The sequence below is a fragment of the Primulina huaijiensis genome, chromosome 8 (assembly GCF_012295235.1).
Source record: "Primulina huaijiensis isolate GDHJ02 chromosome 8, ASM1229523v2, whole genome shotgun sequence".
Taxonomy (NCBI): Eukaryota; Viridiplantae; Streptophyta; class Magnoliopsida; order Lamiales; family Gesneriaceae; genus Primulina; species Primulina huaijiensis.
This window is the reverse complement of record NC_133313.1, coordinates 6468272-6480365: the sequence shown is the minus strand read 5'-3', so window position 1 is coordinate 6480365 and position 12094 is coordinate 6468272. Positions and strand designations below refer to the sequence as shown.

Genomic DNA, 12094 nt, shown 5'->3' with positions numbered 1-12094 from the left:
GAATACCAATTAGCTTGTTCATATTTAGAATCCCTTCATCGTGTCTCGAATTAATCTCGATCCACCTTGGGGTAAATGGTGTTGGTTTGAAATGTTACAAATTTTTCGAGAATTTGTGAGTCGATTATCGACCCATAAACTTTTTATCATAATTAATTAATTAATTAATTAATAATATTTATTTACATACCAACATATGTTATATGTAATAATTAGTTTTGATTATATAATTATTAAACTATAATGAAATGAATTTTAATAAATTATTTTATTTGTCAATTATTAATATTCGACTCAACATTAGGAAAAAAAAAAAAAACTTTAATTGTCCCCTCGGCCAACTTCACAGCATCATTTCCTTCTATTATTCTGATTTTTTTTAAAAAAAAATCAGACAGACGCTAATTAATAACCATGCAAGAAATGTTACCAAAAAAAGTTAAATCGACACATAAATTAAAACTCACATGCCCAATTAAAGAGAAAAAGTATACATTTAAAAATGAAAAATCAAATTACATGTATATGTGTATTGAATTATTAGTAAATTTATGATTTATTGAATTTAATACAATTGTAATAAGTTCAAGAAAGATCGCAAATTGAAAAATTCAACATAAGAAAAATGCACAGAATAACAAGGATGTAAACATATTACGTAATACATAAACAATAATCACTTATAAAAGAAATTAAGATTTTTAAAATTATTTTTGCTCTATTTGAGTCGTTTGCAAAGGGTGAGCCCATCTCCAATGGAAAGGAGAGCCAACTCAATACGAGAATCATTTGCCAAGAAATCATTGAAGTCGACGACTGCTTGTCTCCATACTCTCAAGTAATTCTCCATTTCATCGTCCTCGGAGATTGCTACAGTTCCACCCCACAGAGTGTTGTCGTAAGCTATAATTCCTCCAACTTTGACCAATTTCAATAATTCCTCGTGGTAATTTATGTAATTGTCTTTATCAGCATCAACAAATGCGAAGTCAAATGTTTCACTTTCTCCCTGAAAAATCAATTTATTACCATTAATTATGCATGAGCCATTGTAATTTTAAAGAAAAATATTTTAAATTAATGGGTTTAAAAGTATAAAATTAACTACTTACATTGGCGACAAATTCCTTGAGAACGATATTGGCATCAGACTGAATGAACTTGATTTTGTGAGCCACGTTTGCCTTTTGAATGAATGGCAATCCTGTCTCAAATGCTTCCCTATCTGGATCAATTGCTACTATCTGAAATCCATTACTTTAAAAGTATTAATAAACTTAACCACTGTTCATTTTCTATCAATCAATACAAAAAAAAAAAAAAACGAATTATTCAAAAAAATTACATACCTTTCCATCGTCGGGAAGTGCTAGGGCGGTGGATAGAAGAGAGTAGCCGGTAAAAACTCCGAGTTCGATGGTTTTCTTCGCATTCATAACCTTCAACAACATCGATAGAAACAATCCCTCGTCGGCAGGTACATTCATCATGCTCCTGTTATTTAGTTTTCCATATAATCTGTGAATAATTACAAGAAATTTTTTCGAAAACATTTAATCGGAAAAAAAAACAATTTACATGAAATTATATTTTTCGACAGTAGCCATCCTTATTTCTTTGAGAAGTTCATGCTCCCTCGGATACGCCGTGTCCAAAATGTACTGCATGCAATTTCAACAATAGATTAATTATTGTAAGAAAACATAGGCCGAGTTATGATTCTAATTACCAAGAAAATAAACTCATAATTACTTTGTGTGATATATAAAATAATAGAGAGTGATAGATTAAATATTAATAGTTGAATGACAATGAGGTCATATAGAAAATACTCTCTAGTTATATGTAGGGAAAAATGGAAGTAAAGTAATTATTTCTTAATGAAATAATTAACAGAAGTTTTTAATTAGAAAATTACTAATTAAATTTCAAATACATCGAATTAGTTGATATAGAAATTGAACCTTGGAAAGAGCATGGCTCTGCAGAATGGTGCCAGTAAACTTTTCTTTCATCTTTCCAAGATTTGAATAAAATTAAGGAGAGATCCTAATTTGTATGGATGGATACAAAAGAATTTGTTTGTGCTTAGTTTGCCAAAAGTGTGGCCATATTTATAATTAAGCTTTATGTTGCCAAGTTTGAAAGTTTCAATGGGAAAATGTCCACGACTCCACCAACTTTTCATGTATTCAAATTATTTTTTCGATGAATTTTTTATTTATTTATTTTATAAATATTATATTGGTACGTACCCATGGCTTTGGTGCTTTTTCACCACCAACACCGCCGAAATGGTTGCTTCTAGGAAATGGTCTGGTTAGGAGTGGAATTCTTACAACCGCGGATTTAAATACGACTGTTCTAGATAAAATATATTTTTTTTAAAAAAAATTTGAATTATATATTCATACATGTATACATCCAACCTAGTACACGAGGACATGATAATTTTTCCCGGTCTACATGAAAATATTTTACGATCAGTGTCGGAGTCATGATTATTAATCTATTTGGACTAATATTTTAAACTATGTAATCTTTTAAGTTTTTAAATTCAGACACTAGGACTAATATCAAATTAATCCCAAATTCTCTAAAATTAATATATATAAAAAATTTAAAAAAATATCTTACCATGAATTTGGAAGGTAATTTTTTTAAAAGATTATTGATGAATTTTAGTTTTTCTAAAGTTAATAGAAGTTCCACGAGTACAATAGATTTCAATGCGTTATGGATTAATTTATTAAAAAAATACGGCATAAAATTTAAAACGTGTTGAAAATAAGAGTTGAATTATTGAATGTTAAAAATAAGAGTTGTAAATATTGAAAATTAGTATGTGATAATGTATGTAATGATGTATTTATTTTGGATTATTTCCAAAGAAATTCTATAAATAAGTCTCTTAATTTGTGAAGAAAAACACAATTGAGTACAGAAAATTTTATAAAGTGTGTAGTTTAATATATTTAGTAAGTTTGAGATGTTTACTATTTAGCGTAAATTTTTATTTTTAACACGTTATCAGCACGATATTCGAAGGTTCGGTTCTCCATATTTTTCCAAACTCCAAAACACAAGAAAAAGATAACAATATTCAAAAATAAGAATATTTATTTTACTGTTTATTTATTTTTATTGTGTATATAATTAATATATAATATCATGTTATTATATAAAAAGAGCCTATGACACCACATTATAATAATGTGATGTGCTTTATATATTTTTGTTGTGTTACTATTGTTTATTGTATATATATATTTGAATAATATAATGTTATTATATAAAAGGAGTCTATGACACTTCATTTTAATAACGTGATGTGATTATTTCATTGTTTATATATTTTTATTGTACTATATATTAATTATATATATATACATATATATTTGTATAATGTCACAGTATTATATAAAAGGAGTCCATGACATCTCATTATAATAATGTGATGAAATATACACAATTATTTAAACATGATTAACATTATATACATCATATTATTACCATAAAATTTACATATACATATATTTTTTTTTAAGATTTTGTAATAGTCATAAACGGTCATAAACGGCTAGTTTTTACTTTATAAATATGATTTTACAAACACATTTAATCACTCAAAACATACTCTTCATCCCTAAAAAATTTCTTCATCAAAATTTTCGAAGAAGATGAAGATGGTTCTTTCAAGGTTATTTTTTATAATTATTTTTGTTATTATACTCACTAGTCTTGTATTTATCGGAGAATATTCGCCTCGCATTTTTTCTTTATTTTTAAGAATGCTTGTACTAATAAAATGCATTGTTATTTTTAGAGTACAACTATGTCAAATTTGGTAAAGCTAGAATTTGTGGCGCTCGACATTACGGGAAAAAAATTATATGCAATGGACTCTCGATGTAAAAATGCATCTTGAGATGATACCATTAAAGAAAATAATATCTCATCATCACAAGAAAAAGCGAAAGCTATGATATTTTTGCGTCGACATCTAGATCAAGGATTAAAATATGAATATTTCATTGAAAAAGATCTCATGGCTTTATGGAAAGAATTAAAAGAGAGATTTTAATATATAAGGGAAGTTATACTTCCGACCGTCTGTGATGAATGGAATACGTTAAGATTCCAAGATTTTAAGAAAGTCAGTGATTACAACTCGACAATTTATCGAATAATCTCACAATTAAAATTATGTGAACATGACGTTACGGAATCGGAAATGCTTGAAAAAAAATTTTAATTTCCACGCATCAAATGTAACTCTACAACAACAATATAGAGTGAGGGGATTTGCGAGATATTCTGAACTTATCGCATGTCGTCTTCATGTGACGGAAAAGAACAACGGGCTGCTAATGAGAAATCATCAGTCCCGACCCACTGGATCAACAAGATTTCCAGAAGTAAACGTTGTAAGTAAAAATGAATTTAAACCTGGAGACCAAAATCAAATTCAAAGACAAGGTTTTGGTCGAGGTCGTGGTCGTGGACGTGGAAGTGGTCGTGATCGTGATCGTGGGACGCGGCTGTGATTTTGAAAATAATCGAGATAGTTACTTCTATAACTTATCTCAAAAGGACGTAACGAACCACCCACTAAAAATAAATCATAAGAACATGAGTGTTAATGAAAATCACTCAAAACAATTAGAAAGGTCTTGTTTTAAATGCGACACTCTAGGACATTTGTAACGCCCGTAAAATCAGTGCACATAAACTGCATTCATGGAAATGATTTAAATTTCATATTTAATTTATTTAATTGATTTTAAATGTTTAAATGATTATATCAAACTTAAATTTTATTGATTTATTTTTACCGAAGATTTTACAGTGCAAGTTTTGCTCAATCAAGTGCTGGAAAAAAGGGTAAAGGGTTGAACGAAAATTGGGTTCGTAGAGGAACTAGTGTTTCGACCTTTGGGTCCTTGAAGGGTGCGGCTGCTAACTGCGTTTGGGTCATGTCCAGAGGTCCCTAGGGGGTCGAGTCATGGTCCTAGATGGATTGAGGGAAGGCTAGTGTGAGGAGTAGGGATGTGGGCGCTAGGTTGGTCGAGCAGAGCTTATAGGTGCACAGGTTTTTGGTTGCAAGTGCATGGTTCGCTAGGCTGGTCCAAGTGGATCCTAAGGGGTTTGGTCTAGGTCTTAGGATGGTTTGCCTCTGCATCTACTCTAGTGGAAAAATTTAGAGCAACAACTTTCAACTATCCTCAAAAATTGATGAAGTTAATTCTCATCTCTCTACAAAGATTGATATGGTTAGTTCTCAACTGACCGAAGTGCATTCTTGAAGTACCTCGATGCTACTGACAAAAAAAGAGAAACGCATCAGAAAAAATAGGAATCAAGTCGTAAAGGTGATTTTCCCTGGAAGAAGCCTACAAAATCCTCTAGCAAGCCATCTGATAGCAAGCACCCAGAATTTCTGAAAGAGCATCGGAGTCCATGTACATTACTAGAGTGTTCTATTTGTCAGAAAAGACGATGATATTGCACAACTACCTCTCTATTTGGAAACGGCTATCAGAATGAAAAAGTCTATTGTTGTAATATGTGCTTATAAATAGATCAGTTGTTTGAAATTTCAATCTCTTCTCTAACAATTCTAAAGCACGAGCATTATTCTGAGTATCAATTTATTGAAAGCCCAACAAATCAAAGTATTTTTCAGCACACACTTAAATTATTTTATCTTATCATTGAGGATCACTTGTGGTAGTATATTTCCTTGAAAAATACTTATAATTAACAGTAAGAGACTAACTGGTCATTTAAAAAGAAACTAATTGCACTAAATATGATAAAAACATGTAAAATGACTATATCGGGTTGGAATTTTATTTTTTTAAAATATATATATATATATATAAGAAAAACAAGTGTATATTCATTTGATTGAATAACCACTAATTGATTATCTCGATACTAAAGAAGGAATGAGACCTCAAGGGCCTTCCCCGATTGAGATCGTGCTAGAAATTAAGTGTAGCAAATAATTTTAAAATATATATAAATTAAAATTGACATTCCCACTTACGAAAAAAATAGCAAATGCGTATTTTAAAAAAAAAACAAATTACATATATATATTGGTATTCATATAATTAATACACTTACATATCGTTTATTGGATCACAATTGAAATAAGTTCAAGATAAAACATAAACTGAAATGAGAATACAACATGAACAATATAAAGAAATAAAATGATATAAACATATTGCGTAATACTTTTTTTTGGTTCTATATAAAAGAATAATTTAATTAATGCTCTATTTGAGTCGTTTGCAAAGGGTGAGCCCATCTCCAATGGAAAGGAGAGCCAACTCAATACGAGAATCCTTAGCTAAGAAATCATTGAAGTCGACGACTGCTTGTCTCCATACTCTCAAGTAATTCTCCATTTCATCGTCCTCGGAGATTGCTACAGTTCCACCCCACAGAGTGTTGTCGTAAGCTATAATTCCTCCAACTTTGACCAATTTCAATAATTCCTCGTGGTAATTTATGTAATTGTCTTTATCAGCATCAACAAATGCGAAATCAAATGTTTCACTTTCTCCCTGAAAATCAATTTATTACCATTAACCCATTGTAATTTTAAAGAAAAATATTTTAAATTGGTGGGTTCAAAAGTTTAAAATTAATTAATTAATTACATTGGCGACAAATTCCTTGAGAACGATATTGGCATCGGATTGGATGAATTGGATTTTGTGCGCCATGCTTGCCTTTTGAATGAATGGTAACCCGGTCTCAAATGCTTCCCTATCTGGATCAATAGCTACAATCTGAAATTAACGAAATAATTTAATAAAAATACATTAATAAATTTTCTTTCAAGTACTTCGATTTATTCGACAAAATTACTTACTTTTCCGTCGTCGGGTAGGGCTAGAGCAGTCGACAGAAGAGAGTAGCCGGTAAAGACTCCGAGTTCAATGGTTTTCTTTGCATTCATTATCTTCAACAACATCGATAGAAACAATCCCTCGTCGGCAGGTACATTCATCTTGCTCCTGTTAAGTTATTATTATATATAATTATTAAATTGTTTTTTATTTTTATTTTTTGAATTATGTTTTAATACTGAAAAATTAATATCATAAATCTTACATGAAGTTGTATTTGTCGACAGTAGCCATCCTTATTTCTTTGAGTTGTTCATGCTCCCTTGGATACGCTGTTTCCAAAATGTACTGCATGCAATTTAAAGAAACAATCAGTTTTATTATAAGATCACAAATATCATGAAGAAATAAATTAATTCATCCATTATTTACAGATTAGTTAAAGAAAATATAATGTATTTCAAATTACATTATCATTTTAACATGAAACAGTATATAAATATGTAAGATATGGATTTGAAACTCATGGTCTTACTTCTTTAAAATAACAAAATATATTTAAAATACATTCGTCCACGTGTAACGTAACTGTTGAATAAAAATAGATAAAATATAGAAAAAATGCCCGCCCAAAAAAAAACAAATAAAATGATTCTTTTAAAGCCTTTTAAATTGAAAATTTAGAGGATTCTGAGAATTATTGAACATTTAAATGTAACCTTGGAAAGGGCATGACTCTGAAGAATGGTGCCCGTAAACTTTTCTTTCATTGTTGAAGATATTAAGAAAAGAAGGGAATTGTCTGAATACAAATGCTGAATTTGGTTGCTTTGCTTTGCTTTGCCTTGCCAAAGTCCAGGCCAATTTATAAAGGTCTGAGAAACAACGCGTGAAGCTGATTGAAAGTTTCAATTTGAAAATGTCAAAAACTCAACCAACTATTCCTTTAATTATTTATGGCAAAAATTTGTGTGAGACGGTCTCACATGTCGTATTTTATGAGACGTATCTCTTATATGGTTCATCCATGAAAAAGTATTACTTTTTATGCTAAGAGTAGTACTTTTTACTGTGAATATCGGTAGGGTTGACATGTCTCACAAATAAAGATTCGTGAGACCGTCTCACAAGAGACCTACTCATTATTTATTTTACTTTATCCATAAGGTATAAAAAAATTAATATGAAACAGTTTCACCGGTCAATTTTGTGATACAGATATCTGACCCATGAAAAATTATTTTTTTATGTAAAAAATATTATATTTCACTGCAATTATGAATCGAGTTGATCTGTTTCATAAATTTAGATATACGAGACCGTCTCACAAATAAGTTATATTTTTTTGTAATGGTAATTATATAAGGACATGGTTGCTATTTCAGCACCATACCGCCACAGTAGTTGCTTCTTGGAATCGGTATAAAGAGAGATTTAAAATTCTGCGGTTTTAAATACCACTCGTCAAGGTAAATTAATATTTTATTTCTTAAAAAAATGGTTGTATTTAAAATTTTGAGAATAATATTATTATTTTGAATGAGGTTTGGTAAGGATTAACAAAATAATGAGTAAGGATTACATCAATAGTATCTGGTTGACTCGGTAATTTTTCATGGTCAACTTTAAAATTTAATACGACAATTAATAATTTAATATATTTTTTGAAGGTATTTTTTTTAAAAAAAATAATATTATTATTGATGACATTGAGTTTTTTTAAAAAGTGATTTTGATTTATGATTAATATTTATGGACTTATATGTGTAGAATTGTTTTGGCCTTAATCTGGTTTCACAATTTCTTATTCTCTAATTTTTCCCATTTAAATGAATACCGAAAAAATTAAATTTTTTAGAAATTCAAAATAAAAACCAAAAAAAAAATATTACACAAAACTTTTAATTACTACGAGAACAACTACTTTGTTTTCATCTGGTTCAATTTAGCAGCATAAATGTTTGATATACTTCACAAAACCGTACAATGGTAACGATACAATTCATTATATGTTTGAAGTACTATAACATTTGAATTATTACATCTTTCGATCGTTATAGAGACGAGCCTCGACCTTATTTAATCGACATGGGGTGAAATTAAAGTTATGCCAATACAATTAGAATAGGTCTCTTGTGAGACGGTCTCACGAATCTTTATCTGTGAGACGGTCTCACGAATCTTTATCTGTGAGACGGATCAACACTACCGATATTCACAATAAAAAGTAATACTCTTAGCATAAAAAGTAATACTTTTTCATGGATGACTCAAATAAGAGATCCGTATCACAAAATATGACTCGTGATACCGTTTCACACAAGTTTTTGTTGTACAATTAATATTGACTTTGAAATAACATTTTTTTTTACTGTATTATGTATATAAGAAAGAGAGCTCAAAGGAATATAACATTAAAAAGTCAATTTTTAGTGTTTATTTTATTTTTTTCATTTGTGTGAGACGGTCTCACGGGTCGTATTTTGTGAGAGATATCTTTATTTGGGTTATCCATGAAAAAGTATTATTTTGATTGTGAATATTGGTAGGATTGACCCGTATCACATATTAGGATCCGTGAGACGATCTCACATGAGACTCATTATTTTTTCATTTAAAAAAATTGTACTGTGAAAAATTTTCTTGGATAGAGACATACTATCAAATTTACATACTAACAACTATTGACCGATCGATATGTATTAAAAAAAGGGATGCGTTACTCTCCAACGGCCAAAAGATACTGCAAATCAACAGTATAATCAAGAATATTATAATTATATTAGAAAAGGTCAAAACATGTTAATTTCTTCGTTGGTTCCAAAATGAGTTCTTCAGAAATTGTTGTTGAATATGATGGCCATCAACAAAATCAGCGACGGAATTTGTTCTGTATAATTATTTTGGTGGTAGGAAAAGTTTTAGAGAGAAATTTTGATTTTGTAACGTGATGGAATATGGGTTTTTATCGCTGATGGAAGCAAAATTTTGTGGATTGCGATTGGTAACTTTAAAAATCTTAAGTTTCAGGACAGAAAGAATTAAGGGTGTCAATTCGGATGGGTTGGATCGGGTTGAGCAATAATACTATTCAAAAATTTCTCAACCCGAACCTGAGCCAATCCAAAAACACTCAACCCGGACCCGAACCCGAATCAACCCGATTTTGAATTTTTTAAAATTTTTTTAAAGAAAATTAAATAAAATTCAAAAAAAATAATAATTTAATTTAAACACATAATAACAAAATCTCTCTCATATATGTGATTTAAATTTGAAAGTTTAATTGTAGAAAAATAAAATATATTTACTAAATCAAATATACAATTGTTTAAAAAATAAAAAATGTTCAAAATAAATATTAAATTATTAAAATTTATGTTATAATTATACAATAAATATTTTTTCAGACATACAATATAAAAAAATGTATGCAATATTTAATAATTATATTTTAAAAAATATATAAAATTTTCGAATCAACCCGGGTTGAATCGAACCAAACCCAACCCTATCAGTTTTTTCGGTCCATCTATCGGGTCTAACCCGATCTGATTCGAACCCGAAAACTCCAAACCTAAATCAGATTTTTTTCGGATTGAAACGTGTCGGATTGATGGATCGTGTCTGATTTTGACATTCTTAAGAAGAATCTATTATATTTTATGTATAATAATGTATAATAAATTCTGATGCATTAATGCACCAACCCATTGTTTCAATTAAGTTTTTGGTTTACTAAAACAAAAACAAGATTCTCTGTTTTTATATTAATTAAAAAATGTTGTGAAAAAGTAAAATTTTACGGTAAAAAATAAAAATCTCAGACTCTCAAAATTATCATACTACACACTTTATAATATTTTTCTCTCAACTCAATTGTGATTTTCTTCACAAATAAGAGATCTATTTATAGAAAATCTTTACAAATAATCCAAAAATAAAATCATCATTACCTACATCATCACACACTAATTTTCAATATTTACAACTCTTATTTTCAACATTCAAATATTCAACATACACATTTTAAATATTAATTTTCAACGCTCCCCCTTGTGATGATGATCATGATACGATGATGTCTTCATTACGTGTTTTTGTACTTTCTTATTAAAAACCTTACTAGGAAAAACTCATTGGAATAAAAACCATAGTAAGAGAAAAAGAGTGCAGTAACGTAAACTCCCCCTCGTGTTGAAACGAACAATTCTTCACAAATTTCGTAGATTGCGCATCCCAATATTATATATGTGCTTTCTGAATATTGTCGTAGGAAGTGCCTTTGTGAAGAGATCTGATGAGTTTTCACTTGATTGAATGTGACGAACATCAATACATTTATTCTTCTCAAGCTCTTTGGTGAATGCGAAAAACTTAGGAGGAATATGTTTAGTTCTGTCGCTTTTTATGTATCCTTCTTTCATTTGAGCAACACATGCAGCATTATCTTCATATAGTATCACAGGCTTCTCGTCGAATGATAATCCGCATGAGATTTGGATATGTTGGGTCATTGATTTTAACCACACACATTCACGGCTTGCTTCATGTAGTGCAATAATCTCGGCATGATTTGATGAAGTTGTTACGAGTGTTTGTTTCTGTGAACGCCAAGAAATTGCAGTGCCTCCACGAGTAAATACATATCCAGTTTGGGAACGTGCCTTGTGTGGATCAGATAAGTATCCAGCATCGGCACAACCAATTATATTTGGATTAGCATCTTTTGAATACAAAAGTCCCAAGTCTGTCGTTCCTCGTAGATAACGGAATATATGTTTAATTCCGTTCCAGTGTCTCTTTGTTGGATATGTGCTAAATCTTGCCAATAAATTTACGGCGAAAGATATATCAGGCCTTGTACAATTTGTAAGATACATAAGGGCACCGATAGTACTTAAATATGGTACTTCTGGACCAAGAATATCTTCATCATCTTCACATGGACGGAATGGATCCTTTTCTATGTTTAATGATCAAACAACCATTGGAGTACTTAAAGGATTTGATTTATCCATATTAAAACGTTTAAGGATCTTTTCTGTATAATTTTTCTGGTGAACAAATATTCCACATTCTTTTTGTTAAATTTGTAAACCCAGACAATACTTGATTTTTCCAAGATCTTTCATTTCAAATTCTCCCTTCAAGTATGACACAACTTCATGAATTTCATTATTCGTTCCAATGATGTTTAAATCATCAACATATACATCAATAATTAC

At 29.8% G+C, this 12094-nt stretch overlaps 1 protein-coding gene across 3 annotated transcripts; it reads right to left on the bottom strand.

The window, feature by feature from the left end:
• Positions 1–526: 526 nt before the first annotated feature.
• LOC140982457 (flavonoid 3',5'-methyltransferase-like) lies at positions 527–7691 on the bottom strand. 3 transcript variants are annotated; one of them, XM_073448964.1, is made up of 5 exons: positions 7586–7691; positions 1579–1661; positions 1350–1494; positions 1113–1244; positions 527–1009 (listed from the first exon to the last, which is right to left on the bottom strand). In XM_073448964.1, exons 1-5 carry the CDS (start codon positions 7634–7636, stop codon positions 719–721), a joined length of 702 nt encoding a protein of 233 aa, XP_073305065.1. In that variant the 5' UTR covers positions 7637–7691; the 3' UTR covers positions 527–718. The 3 variants fall into 3 exon arrangements, with proteins under 3 accessions (XP_073305065.1, XP_073305064.1, XP_073305063.1); XM_073448963.1 differs by lacking the exon at positions 7586–7691 and adding an exon at positions 1965–2077 and having other exon boundaries at positions 529–1009; XM_073448962.1 differs by lacking the exons at positions 527–1009; positions 1113–1244; positions 1350–1494; positions 1579–1661 and adding exons at positions 6076–6578; positions 6675–6806; positions 6890–7034; positions 7132–7214.
• Between the last annotated feature and the right edge of the window lie 4403 nt (positions 7692–12094).